General features: G+C 40.8%; 1 protein-coding gene across 2 annotated transcripts in view; it reads right to left on the bottom strand.

The window, feature by feature from the left end:
- Window positions 1–16,691: 16,691 nt before the first annotated feature.
- LOC135519940 (dachshund homolog 1-like) overlaps window positions 16,692–20,783 on the bottom strand; it is a 273,557-nt gene continuing 269,465 nt past the window's right edge. For both annotated transcript variants that reach the window (XM_064945184.1, XM_064945185.1), the window contains exon 11: window positions 16,692–18,530. In XM_064945184.1, the coding sequence (XP_064801256.1) occupies window positions 18,493–18,530 (38 nt within the window). In that variant the 3' untranslated portion in view covers window positions 16,692–18,492. The remainder of the gene's footprint in view (window positions 18,531–20,783) is intronic.

Genomic DNA, 20,783 nt, shown 5'->3' with positions numbered 1-20,783 from the left:
GAATCATGGGCATTAATATGGAGTTGGTCCCCCCTTTGCTGCTATAACAACCTTCACTCTTCAGGGAAGGCTTTCCACTTCATGTTGGAACATTGCTGCGGGGACTTTCTTCCATTCAGCCACAAGAGCATCATTAGTGAGGTCGGGCACTGATGTTGGGCTATTAGGTCTGACTCGCAGTCAGCGTTCCAATTCGTCTGTTGTACTGCCAGATGGTGAAGCATGATTCATCACTCCAGAGAACTAATTTCCACTGCTCCAGAGTCCCATGGCGGCAAGCTTTACACCACTCCATCCAATGCCAAGCATTGCACATGGTGATCTTAGGCTTGTGTGTGGCTGCTCGGCCATAGAAACACATTTCATGACGCTCCCGACGAACAGTTATTGTGCTGACGTTGCTTCCAGAGGTAGTCTGTAGTGAGTGGTGCAACCGAGGACAGAATATGTTTTTTTCAGCCCTCGGCGGTCCTTTTCTGTGAGCTTGTGTGGCTTACCACTTACCACAATAACAGCACTTACAGTTGACCGGGCAGCTCTAGCAGGTCAGAAATTTGATGAACTGACTTGTTTGAAAGGTGGCATCCTATGATGGTGCCACGTTGAAAGTCACTGAGCTCTTCAGTAAGGCTATTCTACTGCCAATGTTTGTCTATAGAGATTGCATGGCTGTGTGCTTGATTTTATACACCTATCAGCAACAGATGTGGCTGAAATAGCCTAATACACTAATTTGAAGGGTTGTCCATTTAGTGTACAGTATATGCTGAAGGAAGTTGCTCAGGGGTAGGCAACTAGCCATGGCCCGAATGAGCCATTTTTGTCAAAGCGTGTAGTTGGGGGGGCTGGAAAATGATTATAATCACTTGAAGGTCTCAATATGTCTCATCTCTCAATTGTCTCAAGGGTTAATTTATTAACAAGTGACATCCATAAGTGATCATAGCTTTCATCTGGATTCACCTGGTCAGTCCATGTCATGGAAAGAGAAGGTGTTTCTAATCGTTTGTACACTCAGTGTACAGTGCCTTTGGAAAGTATTCAGACCTCTTGACTTTTTCCACATTTTGTAACGTTACAGCCTTATTCTCCATTTTCTCATCAGGCAAAACACAGTAACTACAGTGTAGTATCTGTTTTTATCTTGTGACAAAGTGTCCTGGTTCAATTATGTTCCGGCTGAAATTTGCAGTAACTATAAAATCCAAGTAAAACCAATCCAAGTAAAAGCAGTAATTGAAGTTAATGCACTTTAGCCTTGTTCTACCGTGTTCTGACTGCAGTTAACTGCTCTGCCATACAAAGGCAAAGAGTATTAACTACCCAAACATTGAAACTGAGAAAAATGGCTTTAAAGGGGATTTGCTGTCCAGCCAAATATGTTGTAGGTGGATAAGTAATAATGCACTGATGTATTATCTTATTATGAAGTATGGTTTTTTTGCATATCAACCATGACCACTGATTTGACCCCTAAGGTCAAATAAATGACCATACAAAGTCAAACAAAAAAAACCACAAGAAATTTGGATAAACACATTTAGATTGTAGATACTGCACATTTTAAGTGTAAACATTCTATGCAATGAAAACCTTTGTCCTTACCTTATGGTGAAAAAATGCTTGAGGGTTACTACAATACAACATTCAAAACATGAAAACATAACTAAATAAAACCATTAAATACAGTTGTAATGTTTCTATCAAATAGAAAAACAACAAGAAAGTTGGATAAACACATTTAAATTGTAAATACTGCACTTTGCCTTTGCATTACCCATATACAGTGGTTGTCTACAGTCATACAAACAAAGAGTGCAGTATCTGCATTTTAGTGGTCATAGGTCAAATCAATGGTCATGGCTGATATGGATAGAAAGAGAGAAAGTGAGAGGGAAAGAAATAGAACGAGAGAGAATGATAAACCACTAAAATGCATTTCTCCGGAGAAAGAACCCAGCACATGGCTCCATTTCCGCTGGTGAAGCGGCGAGTTAAAAGGTGGCCCCAGTGCAATGAAACTCAATTTCATGCCACATTATCCCTCCCTGTTCTCTTTCCTGGCCTTCATTTTCATTAAGACCAGATACAATCATAAATTAATAATTACTGTTGAATGTCTAAGCGCAGACCGTCGTCCCGTAGTCTTCGTCTCCATGGCCCTTCATGTTCATGCTTGCAAAATGTTAATTTAGGTAATGTGGCCTGGCCTTTGTCAGATCATTCTCTTTTGTAGTTTCCCTAATACATAATGGTCTATTTGATTAGATGACATTAGGGAGTGTTTTCTGGTCCGATCAAGCTGTACCACATTCATTCTTCTTCGGAGACTTACACAAGTCAACACAAACATTGAGTTACTCTCTGGTATGATGATCCGCAGCAGGCAAAATTTCACATGGGATGACATACAATATCTGTTGTCCTGGTTCAAGTGACGTGAGATAACCACATTAGAACTAGGCCCAGATTCAATTCGATCACGCTTTGTCGGCAATGCATGTTTTAAATACAATGTTTCTGGAATCGAGGAGACCACATTCACGGTAAGGGCTACATGGGTCGGCTCATTCGGAAATTACCTTAAAATGGAGAATTGTTCAAATCCGTGATCAAATGAAATCCTGGCCTAGTTGAAGACCACTTTTTCAGGATGACATCAACACATCTGAAATTATTATTTCGGTTGGTACCTATCTGAAGCTACAAATAAACAGATTATAACCAGACAAACAAAATAAAAATTCTGGTTGTTAAAATTACATCTACAAAACGTCCTTTTACAATCAGTACACATATTGACCATGACCTCACAAAATACATCTGTCTGACATCATTGCCATCAATCTTTCCCACAAGGTTCTGATTTTATTTAGGATATTGGTTGAATTCTAATGCTTGAGGTGGGTTCAAACAAGCATGTGCCAGAACGGCACTTTAACCCGCCAAATCGTAGGCATTGTCTCAGGGTCACCAAAATATAGAAGCATTGGAAAACAAGTAAGACACTACTATCATCTGTTCTCAACAACTCCTAGAGCTGGTTTGTCTAATGACATGGACATAGACATTAGAATATGTCAGGTGTCGTTGGCAAAAACCACATTTAATTTCTATCTATCGTTTTCCTTGTCGCAGACATACAATATTTCACCCTGTTGCTGTGTCCATTGTCATGGTTACCTGACCCTGATAGCAACAAGACAGTGCAGAAGTAAAAAAATATATATCTGGTAGAATGCTAGGCTTTATTTCGTCACACACAACTGTAAGCTATGTTCTGTAAATCGCTTGCAATTACCTTTACCTATCTTGTAATGAGTTTATTTCCCTGTAATAATTAATACAAGTCAAAACGTTAATATAAAATACAGAGTAGCTTTAAGTTACCTGTGGCTCATTATTTTAATTACAGAGCTTAAATATGCTTTACATTGATTGGTTTATCGGTGTTGAAAGGCATTCTATTTGAACCGTCATGCTGCTGATGCCATGCAGGCTGTCACATTGTGTTCATACTTTTGCTAATAATGACCAAGTTTGATGTCCAAAGTCAACAGACAGTTTATGATGTGGCTGAGATGAGTGTCTATAGACAAGTACTGTAAACCAACCTTTAGTTAAAACCATTATACAACAACTAATGCTCAGCTGCCATACATTAACATGGGCTTTGAACTAGTTCCACCAAATATTCATCCTCAAACCCTGTGAGTTTTCAATATCTCAGGGGTAAAGGAGAATCACTGGCTTGGAGTCTTACTGAACACTTACCCTCATCTTTATTTATCCCTGCAGGCAAGCGCAAAACAACATCAAATTGAGCAATGTTAACTTAGGCAAAAGAACAGACAGATAGTGACAGGGTCATGCAGAATAATTGTCTCTGGACGATGTCTGTATGGACATGTCTCCATGGCAAGCCAAGCAAATACACCACACAGCCCGTATTGTAACACAGCCGCTGCTTTGGATATGCAGCCAGTGTGCATAATGAACCTAGTTGATGCAACTACAGCAGGACAGTACAACAGAACAAATACACGTTTGATATTTAAAGTCTTTGTGCCTTATGGTCATATTTGTACGGAATTGAATTCATTACAAAATGTGCACTGATATGAAACATCTAGCTTCGGGGGCACTTTGCTCAGTTGCCAGTGCAGAACAAGGTGTCAAATCGAGAAATAAACAGCATTTCTGACTAATAGATGAGAACAATCTCACTAAGTCAGCGAAAATGAGTGGGGTGTATGGCTACATCTTAAATGACACACTATTTACCATAAGGTGCACTACTTAGTGCCCTATATATGGAATAAACTGCAATTTGAGACTCACTCATTCCTTTACTGTAGGCATTTCAAAGGCTGGATATATATGACAAGTGTTGGTAAAGGAAAGAATGAATGGGATCATTGGATGGACACAGTGCATGTAATCTCATTGCATAACTTGTTATAACTTCGATTGAAGTTCTCAAGTGACAGCAGACACCTTAATGTTGACTAAAAGGCTAAACTCGACAATAAGACTTTTCGGCGACAGGATTGCTTGACTGTGTCGCATTGCTCCCTCTGAAACTGAAACTTTTTTTTAAAAAGAAGAGAAAAGCTTGAAATGTTTCAGACCTTGACATATTTACAATACTGTGTTGAATTATGCAGCTATCAGTCAACTATTAATCTCTGTGGCTGTGTTACAGCCATGCTTTAAAAAAATGGGACCAGGCCAAGCAATGCTGTGTCAACACATTCCTCTAAGAATTGCTTACAAGAGAAATGTGTCTCTTAATGTCGATTCAATTTTTCTCCTTACAAGTTTAGAGTGGTGTACCTGTTACAGATCAACGGTCACAGTTAACGATTCCAATAAAATAAAAAATAGAAAGTTACAGTAATTAACAAAGGCAACTTAGCATGATACTACCAGGGGTATGTACTCATTAGTGCACACCATAGCAAAAGTTTTGTACAATCCCTCTCCGTTTCAGCCTGTTTGCTTCCATTTAGTTTCTAGTACACCCCAGTCACACTATAATACAATTTGCTACCTGACAATGATTGGTCCATGTTATGTTGTCATGTATCCCTGGATGTTTTTGGAGTTCTGTTCTTCTGCTTGGAGGTACCTCAAAATACTCAAAGGAAACAGCATGAGCTGTGGGCCTACTCAGTGTAGATACGCATCTGGTGGGGTTTTGTGCAGCCCCCAATCAGAGTGTGGCAATGTGTACCTATGTGTGGGCTGCTGTCACGTCCTGACCTTAGTTCCTTTTTATGTCTCTATTTTAGTTTGGTCAGGGCGTGAGTTAGGGTGGGCATTCTATGTTTTTGTTCTATGTGTTATAGATCTATGTGTTTGGCCTGGTATGGTTCCCAATCAGGGCAGCTGTCAATCGTTGTCTCTGATTGAGAACCATACTTACTTAGGCAGCCAGTTTTCCCACTATGGTTTGTGGGTAGTTGCTTACTGTATCTGTGTTTTCACCATACAGAACTGTTTCAATTTTCGTTGTTTCACGTTTGTAAGTTTGTGTTCAGTTGTAATAAATTTAACATGGACACGTACTACCCTGCATTTTGGTCCGATCTATCCTACTCCTCATCAGACGAAGAAGAAGTTCGTTACAGAACTACCCACCAAGAAAGGACCAAGCAGCATGGTAACGAGAGGCAGCGATATCTGGAGAAATGGGAGGAGATATTGAACGGCAAGGGACCCTGGGAACAGGCTGGGGAATATCGCCGCCCCAAAGAAGAACTAGTGGCAGCGAAAGCTGAGTGGCGGTGATATGAGGTAAGGCAGCGCAACAGGCACGAGAGGCAGCCCCCCAATTTTTTATAGGGGGCACACAGGGAGATTGGCGGAGTCAGGCAATAGACCTGAGCCAACTCCCCATGCCCCCCGCAAGTGCCATGCGAGAGTGGTCATCCAGCCAGGGCTTGTTGTGCCAGCTCAGCGTGTTTGGTCTCCGGTACGCCGTTTCGGCCCAGTGTATCCTGCGCCGGCGCTGCGTGCTGTGTCTCCGGGGCGCTGGGAGGGTGCAGTGTGCCCAATGTCTGCACTCCGCCCGTGCCGGGCGAATGTGGATATTGAGTCTAAGGGAGAGGTGTGAGTGGTATGCACCAGATCTCCAGTGCTCCCCCACAGCCCGGTTCAACCTGTGCCTGCACTCTGGATGGTCCGGGCTAAAGTGGCCATCCAGCCTGGAGGAGTGGTGCCAAGGCTGCAAAGCAGAGCTCCAGTGCTCCCCCACAGCCCGGTCCATCCGGTTATTCCTCCACGCACCTTGGCCTCCTGTAGGTCTCCCTAGCCTGGTGGGACCTGTGGCAGTCCCACGCACCAGGCTGTCTCTCCAACTCCTCCCTCCAGGTTCTTCCGCCTGTCAGTCAGGTGGAAGAGCCGCCCGTCAGTCAGGAGCTGCCAAAGCTGCCCGTCACTCCGGCGCTGAATGGAGGCTCATGCCTATATCCAAGCTCCCATCAGTAATGTAGTACACTGTAAAAAAAGAAATATATATATATATATATATATATATTCAGGGGCTTAGTAAATATTACCCACTAAAATGCAGGTTTCTGGATTTACTTCAAGATTTGACTACCTTAATTGATATTTTGTTAGATTTTAGATTGTTTTGTACTTTTTACCCTTATTTTGTGAGATCCAATTGGTAGTTACAGTCTTGTCCCATCATTGCAACTCCCGTAAAGACTCGAGAGAGGCGAAGTTCGAGAGCCATGCATCCTCCGAAATATGACCCCACCAAGCCACACTGCTCGCTTAACCCAGAAGCCAGCCACACCAATGTGTCAGAGGAAACACTGTACAGCTGGTGACCGTAGTCAGCATGCATGCACCCGCCCGCCACAAAGAGTCGCTAGAGCACGATGGGACAAGGACATCCCGGCCGGCCAAACCCTCCCCTAAGCTGGACAATGCAGGGCCAATTGTGAACCGCCTCATGGGTCTCCCGGTCGTGGCCGGCTGCCACACAGCCCGGGATCGAACCAGGGTCTGTAGTGACGCCTCGACGCCTTGTGTTCAAAAAGAATGACATTTGAAAATGCATATTCATTTTATTATACTATGTTTAATTTACTCAATGTTAATAATATTTACTCTCAATTTAAGAATTTGTAGTTTTTGCAACAACTTGCCATGTGGCTTAATTTTTTAGGATTGTGGGTAATTCTAAATGTTTCGAATGTATGATAGTTTTATACAATGTTATATGCAAGTTTGAAGAAAGAAAAGCATATTTCTATATTAGTATTAAGTAGCTTGTGTAATGAGGTGTAATGGATCGTGATGAACGGATATCAAAACCGTCAGAAAAATAGATGTTCAAAGATCAGACAAGCCAATACAACCTTCAAGAAGATCATAAAAGCACAACTGCATATCAATCTGAAAGGACAACTCCATATTTTGGGATTATATAAACAATTGACTCATGAAACAAATATCTAAACATAGTTTTCGGTTGACAGAACTTTAAAAGAAATCGAGATCATGAGTTTGAATGAAAATGAAAATCCCTGCACAATGTCAATCCACCATTTATTTAATAAAGCAAAGAAACCAGTGTTGTCAATTAAATAAAATGAGTAACTAATTTAAATAAAATAAGCAAGCTAGGCCCCCTAGGTGTATTTATTGTTTTCAAACCAAAGAGGCATTTGTTGATTACTGAATTTGTTGATGTTTAGATGGTTCTGACAGACACGGACACCCTGTTTCAAGCTCTTAGTCAACTTTGCAGTATTTTTTTTGTGTGTGTTATTTCTTACAGTGCCTTCAGAAAGTATTCATACCGCTTGACTTATTCCAAATTGTTATGTGTTACAGCCTCACCTATTTACACTGCCGGTCAAAGGTTTTAGAACACCAACAAGGGTTTTTCTTAATTTGTTACTATTTTCTACATTGTAGAATAATAGTGAAGACATAACAACTATGAAATAACACATATGAAATCATGTAGTAACCAAAAAAGTGTTTTTCAGAAATTGTTGCAAAAACTGAAATATAACAGTTACATAAGTATTCAGACCCTTTATAGACCCTTTATATTCAGCAACTTTGGCAGTGACTACAGCCTCGAGTCTTCTTGGGTATGACGCTACAAGCTTGGCACACCTGTATTTGGGGACTTTCTCTCATTCTTCCTTGCATATCCTCTCAAGCTCTGTCAGGTTGGATGGGGAGCATTGCTGCACAGCTATTTTTGGGCCTCTCCAGAGATGTTCGATCGGGTTCAAGTCCGGGCTCTGGCTGGGCCACTCAAGGACATTCAGAGAGTTGTCCCGAAGCCACTCCAGCGTTGTCTTGGCTGTGTGCTTAGGGTCGTTGTCCTGTTGGAAGGTGAACCTTTGCCCCAGTCTGAGGTCCTGAGCGCTCTGGAGCAGGTTTTCATCAAGGCTCTCTCTGTACTTTGCTCCATTCATCTTTGCCTCGATCCAAACAAGTCTCCCAGTCCCTGCCGCTAAAAAACATCCACCACCACCATCCTTCACTGTAGGAATGGTGCCAGGTTTCCTCCAGACGTGACGCTTGGCACTCAGGCCAAAGAGGATGATCTTGGTTTCATCAGACCAGAGAATCTTGTTTCTCATGGTCTGAGAGTCTTAAGGTGCCTTTTGGAAAACTCCAAGCAGGCCTTCATGTGCCTTTTTACTGAGGAGTGGCTTCCGTCTGGTCAATATACCATAAATGCCTGATTGGTGGAGTGCTGCAGAGACGGTTGTCCTTCTGGAAGGTTCTCCCATCTCTACAGACAAACTCTTGAGCTCTGTTAGAGTGACCATCGGGTTCTTGGTCACCTCCCTGACTAAGGCCCTTCTCCCCCAATTGCTCAATTTGGCCGGGCGGTCAGCTCTAGGAAGAGTCTTGGTGTTTGCAAACTTATTCCATTTAGGAATGATGGAAGCCACTGTGTTCTTGGTGACCTTCAACATTGCAGAAATGTTTTGGTACCCTTCCCCAGATCTGTACCTTGACACAATCCTGTTTTGGAGCTCTACGGACAAATTAATTCTACCTCATGGCTTGGTTATTTGATGTGCACTGTCAACAGTGGGACCTTATATAGACAGGTGTGTGCCTTTTAAAAATCACGTCCAATCAATTGAATTTACCACAGGTGGACTCCAATCAATTTGTAAAACATCTCAAGGATGATCAATGGAAACTGGATGCACCTGCGCTCAATTTTGGGTCTCATAGCAAAGGGTTTGAATACCTATATAAATAAATATTCAAACATTATGTGCAATCATTTCTAAAAACCTGTTTTCGCTTTGTAATTATGAGTTATTGTGTGTCTGATGATGACCTTTAAAAACATTATTTTTTAGAATAAGGCTGCAACGATAAAAAAAATGAAAGGGGTCTGAATACTTTCTGAATGCACTCTCCTGTTGCACTGGGCCGGCCTGTTTATATAATGAATATGAAATGAAATCGGAGGGCAGAAATGATTCATTATTACCAGCAGCAGTGATGTATCCTAAGAAGGAGATGGTGGAGAGATGGAATTCACATTTTTCTGCTTTAACAAATAGCAGATTCTCCAGGAGACACTGGAGGGACTTGTCGGAAGTGGAGACCTGGGGCCATGGAAACCCCAATACCATGGGTACCTGAGGAGACTTGATGAGCATGAACTGCATAGACTCACTGTGGTTCCCTGATACGCAGGTTGATAGGACTAGTATTGTGGGTGACTCTGCCTATAGTGCAACCATCCAGTGCTCTGACGTCAATGGGAATGTAGAGGGGCTGAGTGGGGTTGCCCAGCTCTGACACCAGGGAAGTGTCCATAAAACTCTCATCAACCCCAGAGTCAATGAATACTTAGAGAGATATCGACTGGTCGTCCCACAGCAGGATGGCATGGAGAGGGGTGTGAGTAAGGGGAGAAGGAAAATTATCTGTATTGCCCACCAGAGTACTCGTACCTACTGATGAGCCTGGTCTTTTACTGGACAGGTAAACACGCAACGACCAGTAGTCCTCAATTCAGACAACTCTTGGTGTTAAGTCTGCGTAAACTTTCGGCTGGAGACAAACTAGCTCTACCGAGTTGCATCGGCTCCGGAAGAGGCGAGTCGGCAGACCTCGGAGACTCTAGGGGGAACCTCGGATTCTCTCGGGAACGTTGATGCCGGGGACTTTCAATAATCTGTGAAGGAACGTGTCGAACAGGGATTCTGGGTTCCAGCCCGGGTGGCCTTGAGAGATGCGCTGTTGACAGCGGGGTTACTAAGTGGCTGGGAGGTTACTGTCGTGGCTGGCTGCCTCACAGACAATCAGCGGAATTGCTCAGGCAATGTATTCAAGGCATGGTCATGGCGCTCCGCCAAGGTCTGGAATGCTTCCATAAGACCTCGAAGTAACTCCTCGTGTCTGCCAATGGTGGCTCTTTGGGAGGAGATGGCGTTGAGGAGCTGGTCCGAGTCTGCTGGGTCAGTCATGGCCAGTTCATACTATCAGGACTCAGAATAAAACCCAGAGGCAGACAGTTCAAATCACAGATTTTTATATACACAACAGGGGGTAGGCAAACGACAGGTCAAGGGCAGGCAGAGGTCAGTAATCCAGGGCAGTGTCAGAAAGGTACAGAACGGCAGGCAGGCTCAGGGTCAGGGCAGGCAGAATACTCAAAAGGAAGGGACTAAAGAGAACAGAAGTATGGGAATAAACACGCTGGTTGGCTTGACAAGACAAGACGAACTGGCAACAGACAAACATAAACACAGGTAAATGCAAAGGGGATAATGGGAAAAATGAAGCAACACCTGGAGCGGGGAGGAGACAAGCACAAGACAGGTGAAACAGATCAGGGTGTGACACCCACTCACTACAAAGATATGTGCCCTTCCTAACTCAGTTGCTGGAGAGGAAGGAAACCGCTCAGGGATTTCACCATGAGGCCAATGGTGATTTTGAACAGTTAGTGTTTAATGGCTGTGATAGGAGATAACTGAGGATGGATCAACAACATTGTAGCTACTCCACAGTACTGACATAATTAACAGAGTGAAAAGAAGGAAGCCTGTACAGGATATTCAAAAAAATGCACACAAGGCACTGAGGTAATAAAAATCAACATCTCTCAAATGACCTACTCACTTTGGTGTTAAATTACTTGAGGTATTTTCTGAACAGCTTCTCACTTCTTTGTTTCTCAAGTTGTCATTTCGACCACATGTTACACACTAATTTGTCGCAAAAATGACAGTTAAAACTCAAAAACAGAAAATATGTAATTTGTGTTGCTAAGCTAACAGTTAGAGTGTTTTTTACGGTTTGCACGCGCCTTCATCCAAAGGGAATACAAAAAAATGATGTTGTCTGAAAGAATTATATGGATTTAATATTTGTCAAATTATTGAGCATGTCCTCAAAAGTCAAATAAGCATCAGAAATGTTATCTATTTAGCATATGAAAATGCATATCAAGATCCTGATATGGGCCTCAGCCAAAAAATATGCATTGTATGTGCTGAGAAAATATGCTACTCATTCATATATTTGTATGTACATATTCTTATTCAATCCTATACACTTGTGTGTATAAGGTAGTTGTTATGACATTGTTAGATTACTTGTTAGATATTACTGCATGATTGGAACTAGAAGCACAGACATTTCGCTACTCTCGCATTAACATCTGCTAACCATGTATATGTGACAAATTAAATTAAATGGATTGGATTTGATATAGGCCCACTGTCAGTATTTGTCAACATATACAGAAAATAAAATGTCCACATAGGCCAATCTCAGAATATTTAATGAGCACATATCTGGCCATACCATGTATGATATCCTGAGGGAATTCAAAAATGATATGTGCATGAAATATTTGTCAAATTATTGAGCACATGCACATGAAAACTCAGTAATCATACTTGTCAGGATCAGTATATGGACCTCAGCCAAGAGATGCATATCTGGACTCAATATAGTTTAATATCTTGAATGTACTGAGAAAACACAGATATGCTACGTATGCAGTCAGTATTTGTCAAAATATATAGTATGTCACATCTAATATATCAAATGAGTCCATGTCCAGTCATAGGAAATGTCCATGTGTGATATTCGGAGTAATCCCATATCATGTCTAAAAAACACATCTGGAATCAGAATTTGTCAGGATATGTTGCATATTCACAAAACTCCAAATATGTTTTGGGAAATGGTCTGCATTCTCTAGATGATCAAAAACATGTCACGTAAAGATATCCCGTGATATGGACCCTTTCGCCCAGTGTGTGGCCAAACACATGGGCAACCTGCAATTTAGAGTCTGGGAGAAGATTAATGAGATTGGGACCTACACGCCCTTGATTCCAGACCCAACACTTCCCAACACCATCTCATCCTGTCTGAGGATCTGACAGTGACGTGTGAGACAGTGACGAAGACAGTAATGATGAGATTGATAAAACACTGTCAGAAAGGTTTGATACCTTTAAAATGGTCCTGGGCTCTGAGGGCTTTGACCGGGACACACAGCCGGGACATTGAGGTTGGGGACAATACTCAATGGTCATTGTGTGTGATGACAGAGTCTGTCCAGAGGACGGGAGAAGTAGAGAGTGGGTACTGGCAATTACGATTCATTGGTGAATACGATACACATTCCACAGTAGAGTCAGCCACTCAGCTTACAGTATGGCAGAAACCCCAAAGGATCAGAGCCAGCTGGGCTGGGACTAGCCAACTAAACTCAATTCCACAATTTACGATGGAGTTGAGCGGCGACTGGTGTGGGCGGACTTGAGCGCAGACGTCACATAAAATGTACTTTTTAAAATCAAAAATGACTGATTTCAGCACCCAAAGAATAGCCTGCAATTACAATTATGGGCATACCCGAAGAATAGCAGCAAATTACAATTGAGGGTTATTCTTTGGGTGCTGAAATCAGTAGTTGTTTATAAAATGTCGTCGGATCTCAACACCAGCGTAAATCTTGGAGTTTAATCAGCTACACTGGGACAGAAGTATGCTGTCATTGTATGACGCTGATTATGATATACATCGACACACGTTCATACACACGTCCACTGAGAGAGTCTTTCCTTTTTTCTTAATGGGTGTAAACTCAACCCACTGAGGATCTTACCAGTGAAGACCTCTGTAGACAAAGAAGATTATGTAAAAATTAATGAATATGATTCTGAAGACAATGAAGAATATTAGACACAGCGACAGTAACTGTTCAATATTCGATCATGAAGCTGAGTATAATAGATTGAAGAAGAACGAGATGATGAAACCTACTGATATACCATTGAAGAGGATTGATTATACAGGTATATCAATGTAGAATCATATCGTTCTGCCAGTGGAACTACACAGTTAAAGTTAATATTGTTTCTTTCTATTTTTGTAAAGACTTACTCTAAGGGCTCTATGTACTCTAATGCCGGATGTGGAAAGTGTTTTGGTGGCTTTTAGGAAGAAACTACAATGATGGCAGGTTATAATGTAAATGTGACTGAACAAAATTAACTTGAGAACCATCATATCATCTTAAAATGTCTAACTTAGTTATATAATAAAGAGTAAAACATTTTACAACCCCACTGTAGTAACATTAAGCTGTATGCATCCCAGTTGTAAGGAATATGGTGTGTATTATGTTCAGCTTCATGATTCCATGTATAATTTGCTGAAAGGGAAGTACAAAGGCAGTTGTTCATTTTACGGCTGAAATTTTGAATTAGTGTAATGCACTTTAACACATTAAATAATTTAAATGATTTACATTTTAAAGGAGGCTGGTCTGATCCTCATTTACACATAATCTATTATATTCTATTCTATTATAGGGTAACACTATGATTATAAAACACACAAGTGCCTAAATTGGAACTCAGTGGCTGTACAGTAACATGCTATACATGACATCAGAGCTCCGGTTTTCCGCTTCACAGTGCTGTATGGGTTTTGACTGACAGCCATTATAAACTTCAGCACAGCGCATCAAGAAGCCCCCATCCTTCCCTCTAATTGGGCTACTTTTCCACTTTTGCACTTTTGATGTTGTCTGAGTGAGGAAAAGGCTGTAAATGGAGAGAAGTCAATGTGTTCTGAAAGATGAGACGCTGAGGATTATAATTAATACAGATTTGGGACGGGGCCACAATGTCTCCTGACCCCTCCTGTCTCAGCCTCCAGTATTTATGCTGCAGTAGTTTGTGTGTCGGGGGCTAGGGTCAGTCTGTTATATCTGGAGTACTTCTCCTGTCTTATCCGGTGTCCTGTGTGAATTTAAGTATGCCCTCTAATTCTCTCTTTCTTTCTCTCTCTCGGAGGACCAGAGCCCTAGGACCATGCCTCAGGACTACCTGGCATGATGGCTCCTTGCTGTCCCCAGTTCACCTGGCCGTGCTGCTGCTCCAGTTTCAACTGTTCTGCCTCCAGCTATGAACCCCTGAACTGTTCACCGGACGTGCTACCTGTCCCAGACCTGCTGTTTTCAACTCTCTAGAGAGATACTCTCAATGATCAGCTATGAAAATCCAACTGACATTTACTCCTGAGGTGCTGACTTATTGCACCATTGACAACCACTGTGATTATTATTATTTGACCATGCTAGTCATTTATGAACATTTGAACATCTTGGCCATGTTCTGTTATAATCTCCACCCGGCACAGCCAGAAGAGGACTGGCCACCCCTCATAGCCTGGTTCCTCTCTAAGTTTCTCCCTAGGTTTTGGCCTTTCTAGGGAATTTTTCCTAGCCACTGTGCTTCTACACCTGCATTGCTTGCTGTTTGGGGTTTTAGGCTGGGTGTTTGTACAGCACTTTGATATATCAGCTGATGTAAGAAGGGCTATATAAATATATGTGATTTGAAACAAGCAAACCACACATCCGTGTCCAAATTTGCATTTCATCTTTCCATATTTGAAATCTCATGTTATTTACAATATCAACGTTTATCGCTGTGTTCAATCCACAGTTACAAGGATGACATGCGTTGTACCCTGAGTTGGGCTGAAGGGAATGAGCCTTCGTTTCTCATATTGTGAAGAAAATATGCTGCTCCACACGCACTTGAATACACTGAATGACTCCATTCTATGCGGACCAAAATAACAATCTGTTTGTCTGAATTGCCTTTTGAAAGCCTAACACTCTAGTATCTTATTTTACAACTTAGCTAGCCATGTTGGCAATAAAATAAGCTTTCAACTGATGCCCACCTGACCCAGATTGCGATTAATAATGGAATATTTTTGGATTGCGTAAACAAAACCAATAATTGTGTGATGATGGGGACGCAGGCTGTGTTCCAAACAAAAATCTGTGCTTGCTTTAGTTGCTCAATGGAAAAGCTAGGTGAGCTCAAAAAAGCAAGCGCCTTATAGTTGAAGTCTCTTTCCTTGACAGTTTCTTGTCTTTGTACCTGGAATGTATATCTTAGACCCACTTTTACAAAACTTTAAATATAATTGTCATCAATGAATACAACATTTACTGTAAAGTGTTTTGTTCAAAGAACATCAACACGTTGTTTTCATCAGAAGACAAGTTGCAAATATTTCTGTCAATCAGTAAATACTATTGCACAAAATTGTAAATGGATTATCAGTAGTCAATCATGTAAAATATAGGGAACATTCTAGGGCTCTATTCAATCCGCATCCGGGACAGGCACATTTAAATGATTTTTTTCCAACATTGTGGACATGCAGAGATGCAGAGAATAGAATTGGGTTACTTCTACTTCTAACGAAATTTGGGTTACTCCTAAGTCATCATCTCCAACATTGTAACCTTCCATTGCAGAGTTTTGCTTTGGTGTGGGTTTTGGCCTATGCGTTCATATCATTTGCGTTCCTCCACTGTATTTACCTTTCCTTATTTCTATTGGGAATTATGTTACTGCTTGCCGATGAAAAGGCTATACAAACCTATGAGCAGACTAGTCTTTTAATTGAATACATGGAATTGGATTGTGATGATACCGATTAAAGAATCTGGCACACTTGGCTTATTTTCTATTTTGGTTTTGATTGGGGATTCTATTTGATTTGTTGTATATTAAATTGTTTGGTGAAATATGCTTAAAAGTAGAGAAATTTCCCATAATTCTGCACCTTTTGAAAGGTACATAATTTTGTAGCTAGTCGAACCCGGGTCCAGTGATTGTCAAGCTGACACCTTAACTGTTGCGCCAAGAGTTCCAGACCTGTGTGAAGTTGCTAGGTGTTGGGTTAAGGTTGCTACATTACGACCTTCTTTTGGGAGAGAGTGTCCCCAAACTTCTCTATACCATGTCCCTCATGGGTACACACCTCTCCAATGGCCTCACGGGCACCATTTCACTTGTGACACCAATGTAGAACATTTAGGTGGACGGTAGCCCCGACTGGATCTTAAACCCGGGTTCAGCGACTGCCAATACAACACCTTAACCATTATGCCAAGAGGTCCGCTAGGTGTTGGGTTAAGGTCACTACAATATTAATAGTCCATGCAGAGAAATATTGTGACGTTATCAACAAATCTACTTCTTCTGCCTTGGTGCAGGTTCTGCCTGTATTTTGGTTTCGTACAAAATGAAAAGTAAAATGATGTGGTATCTACTGTGCAGGTTAAATTGAATCAGGCCCAGTCTTTTGGCAACAAAATTAATTAAATTAACTCACATTGGTTATCATCAACATTTGAAGTTTATTTAAAGTTGAAGTACAATGAAGTGTGCTATGTGTAGCTATATGTAAGTTATTAGCGACAGGTCAACAATAAACATCGCAACAAACTTTCAAAGTAAAATAAAGTGTGAACATGGGACAGACACTCTTTTCCCAACATTTTTTCAAACCCATAGCCTGTTCCTGTTACAGTACATGACAGAAATCAGCTCCTGTCTCTGGAATTAACTTTTACATACTGCATAAGAGTTGACTCACCTGATGTGCAAAACTATTCAACCTTCAGCTTGAATACAAATGAAGCACATCTCTCCATAAAGTAAAATGTCTTCTTTTTGCTGCATCATGATTGCATTAAAATACTGTACATCACTGATTTTGTGAGGGAACTTTGCTTGAGTTTTCATACCAATATTCTACAACGGAGAGGGTTGGTTAATTGTTTTCGATAGTCATTCTAGCTGGTCCATTGTCTGTACACATGTAGGATCTTAATTTGATCACCCTGTTGTTGCAGGACATGTCCTGCATGGCATGAAATAGTTTAAAACTTTAAAATGTTGGACTTGATTTGCACAAACAAAAAATGGATCAACCCCATACAAAAATGTCAATTCATTATAATCCACATAATAATTCACATTTCCTTTATCTGCAGGATTATTGTCCTGCTGTGGGAAACTGGTCAAATTAAGATCCTATATCTATCTGTATGTGAATTCTGAATAAATTGTCTTGAAAGAGGAGATTCGTTACCAAGTGATAATATGTGATTACCAACAGTCCATGTAACATGTTAATAGCCACACATTAGGAACAAAGGTGTCTGGGAAACTATCTTTAAAAAAGTGTTCAAATAAAAAACAGTATTACCTGTTGCAAAGGGTTACTATTGACAGCAAAAGTTGTTATTGGAAAGCAAAATGTTTGAGGTGTACATTTTCAAAATCAGTTGGGCTAAAGTGAATCAACCCTACGTATTTGTTCAGCACAATATAGGATTTAAATATCATAATTCCAGGACAAACATTTACATGCCTGCATGCTTTCTCACCAAAATGGCAGGTATTTTAAAGAATGATGGCTCAGAAATGAAACAAAAACAAACTATAAATTCATATAAATGTCAGTATTGTCTTCCTAATAGATCTACTGCATACCCAATACCACCTCTTAACTTTATACATATACCATATTGATAGAGTGAGTTATCCTATCATTATCATCAGTTCTGGTATATACAACAATAGTAAAAAGGAAACTTGATTGTATTTTCTTCTATTTAGAAAACATTCAAATCAAATCTCAGTCGCCTCCTTTGATCAACATACGGATAAATTATACATTTCTTCACAGGTTCTTTCCAAGCTTTATATTTTGGAATTAAACTTGAAATACAAAACAAAACCTCTGAGTCTGACCATGTTCAAAGCTTTCTCGCTGGTTGAAATACAGTATAAAAAATCTTCAGTGCTGAGAATTTATCTGAGATATTACCAACAGTGTACCCCTTGGTAATTATTTACTGTGCTAAAAATGTGTTTATACTTAGAAAACAACCCACCTCAATGCATCAAAACCTGCTTTAGCTACTATATTATGTTGATATCTGTAAGAAAAAGTATTCTAATTCTACATTCAGACACAACCCTTCTTCGGCGTTTGGCCAAACACACTTCCATTGAACTGCTACAGTAAACGCAGCGAGACTAGTTTCTGCTACTAAATCTGCCTGGATAAGGGCTCTTGAGTATCTTCATGGGATTGTTTTCCCCTTCAGCTCTCCTCATCATCTTCTTATCAGTACATCACTGTGGTTTTCAAGAACAGTCTTCCATCTGAAAAAAAATACAAAGGAGACAAGGATTAGCAATAGCGTACTGGCCATGCTGACTCAACTTGGAAATATGGTGTTTAGCTCTATCCTTATAGTCCACAAAAACACACACTGGTTGCTAGCTTGTGTGAGGTTTCCCCACAAGAAGCTAACTCCATAGTTTCTGAAACAAAGACCTAGGAGCAAGAGTACTAGGCCTGGGAAGGATGTCAGATTCTCTTGGACATTTCGAAAGCGTAACCAAAAAATGGTTTGTGGATACGGAGGTGATGTCACCACATCCCATTTTCGAATTCTACAGATATTTAAGCTGGAGCATTGGTACATTATGGGAGGCAACCTGTCTGTCTAAAGAGACTACTAACTTAATAATAATGATACATTAATTGTTTGACAAAATCTGGAAAAACATCAGAAAATACGATCTGAAATCTTCCAACACACATGGGACTACTTGTAAGAATATTTTAAGATAATACACAACACAGAGGACTAGAGGTCAATAGAGAGTTAACGATCAATTGAAATAGTTGTTTTTCAGTTCAACATCTGGTTAGAATCTGTGTAGGGGTTTCAGTCCTGGACTCATAGCTACATGTGGCAAGATCTCATTGGTCTGAATTGTTTATACATTGAGCCTGAAACAGGATACTTGTTATTTGGCCATTGGCCCAATTTTACTGCAAGAAACTCTTAATTGGTCAACCACAGGCTACGGTTGTTGGTTATAAAATTATATCCTTTCGATTTTTTCTGTGGAGAATCATTGAGGAAAGGGAAGAATGAACATCGACCATCTACTTCGCAGCATAACAACTATTATTTTTGAATAAACCTATTTTTCTCCCCCTGATTTGCTTTGGGGTCTGTGTTATTGAGGAATAACATCAACTGCTAACATACTCTTATCCAATACTCTTCCAATGTCCCTATTTTCTGGACAATTTAAGTTACTCGAGCATATCACCACTCACAATTGTAGATTTAACAACAGACATTAATATTGTTTGTCCTACAACATCAAGTGTATAATTGTTGCTTAAATGATTTGCATGATCTGTTGGAACAAGCTGCAGAATCGAGCAGTAACAGTTGAAGAGACTCCTTATGCCAGTGTTTCTCTGTCTCATGAATTAAAATAGGGAAGTAAAACCAGGCCAATACAACCATACACATATTTAATCATTGACAAAGGCAAATTGTATGAGGAACCGCGATATTCAACACTGCCTGCCTGCACGATTGCATGGCACATGTGCTTAAGACATCTCAACTGACATGCTTGTTTGAACATAATATTGCACTTATGATGTAAAGCGCTTTACGAATGACACTTCCTGTACAAAAGGAGTGTTAATTGAAAACGGCAGAGTCATTCTTCTCCAATGCTATCTCCAGACACCTGCAACCTAACGAGCTTTGTCCATTTTCAAGGAACACTCATATCTTAGTGGTATGCCCAAACGAGCAGCGCTGCCTCCGATGCAGGGCTGGTAAAAGCATCTGTTAAGCGCAGCTCAGGAGCATGGCATTTTATTACTCCGGTATTACTGTGCTTTAAGCAGCCCTTTCCTCTCTCTTGCAGTGGACCTAAATAATTCAATTTAATAGGGAAAAGCACACCAAAAGACTAAGCAGCGACAGCTTGAGGAGAGTGATGTGTTGCTGCTTGACACAATGTCAGACCCGAGACAGAGAGACATCGGGGTAGAAACGGTACGTTTGTTAGCGGCTTTCAAGAGATTTACAGAGTTCTCGTGACATACTGTCACAAACACTTCATTCACATTTATTGATATTCTGTAATCTCACTATTAAACCATTTAACATTTGGCCTCTTAAGTTAAGGCCCGTGGCCCACTGGCAATATTTTAAGCCATATATGAATCAGAAAAGCCTCTGTTTCCTTCCAAAAAATACAATACAATACAATGACAACCTTCCTTCATTAGCATTTTTGATTAGTACACATTCTCGCCTATGGTAGGACAGCAACCATCACTGCACCATGTACCAAACCACCCAGGCTTCTGTCGTAAATGCATCAGTGTGCTGTATGTTTATAAAAAGCTGGATGGAAAAATAGCAAAGGCTTGTTGTGGGAATGTGGGAGGAGGAGACAAACACATGGGCTAATTATCCGGCACTGCCGTGAGTCTCTGAGGCATTGCACTCTGGCTGCCTCTATTCAAGCAATATTGCAGTGTTATGTGTAAAAGTAACTACAGTGTGAATGCAAAGGGCTAAAAATAAA

Source organism: Oncorhynchus masou, chromosome 29 (assembly GCF_036934945.1).
Source record: "Oncorhynchus masou masou isolate Uvic2021 chromosome 29, UVic_Omas_1.1, whole genome shotgun sequence".
In the NCBI taxonomy this organism is placed as follows: domain Eukaryota; kingdom Metazoa; phylum Chordata; class Actinopteri; order Salmoniformes; family Salmonidae; genus Oncorhynchus; species Oncorhynchus masou.
The sequence above is the reverse complement of the archived record's forward strand: the minus strand, read 5'-3'. Positions and strand labels throughout refer to the sequence as shown.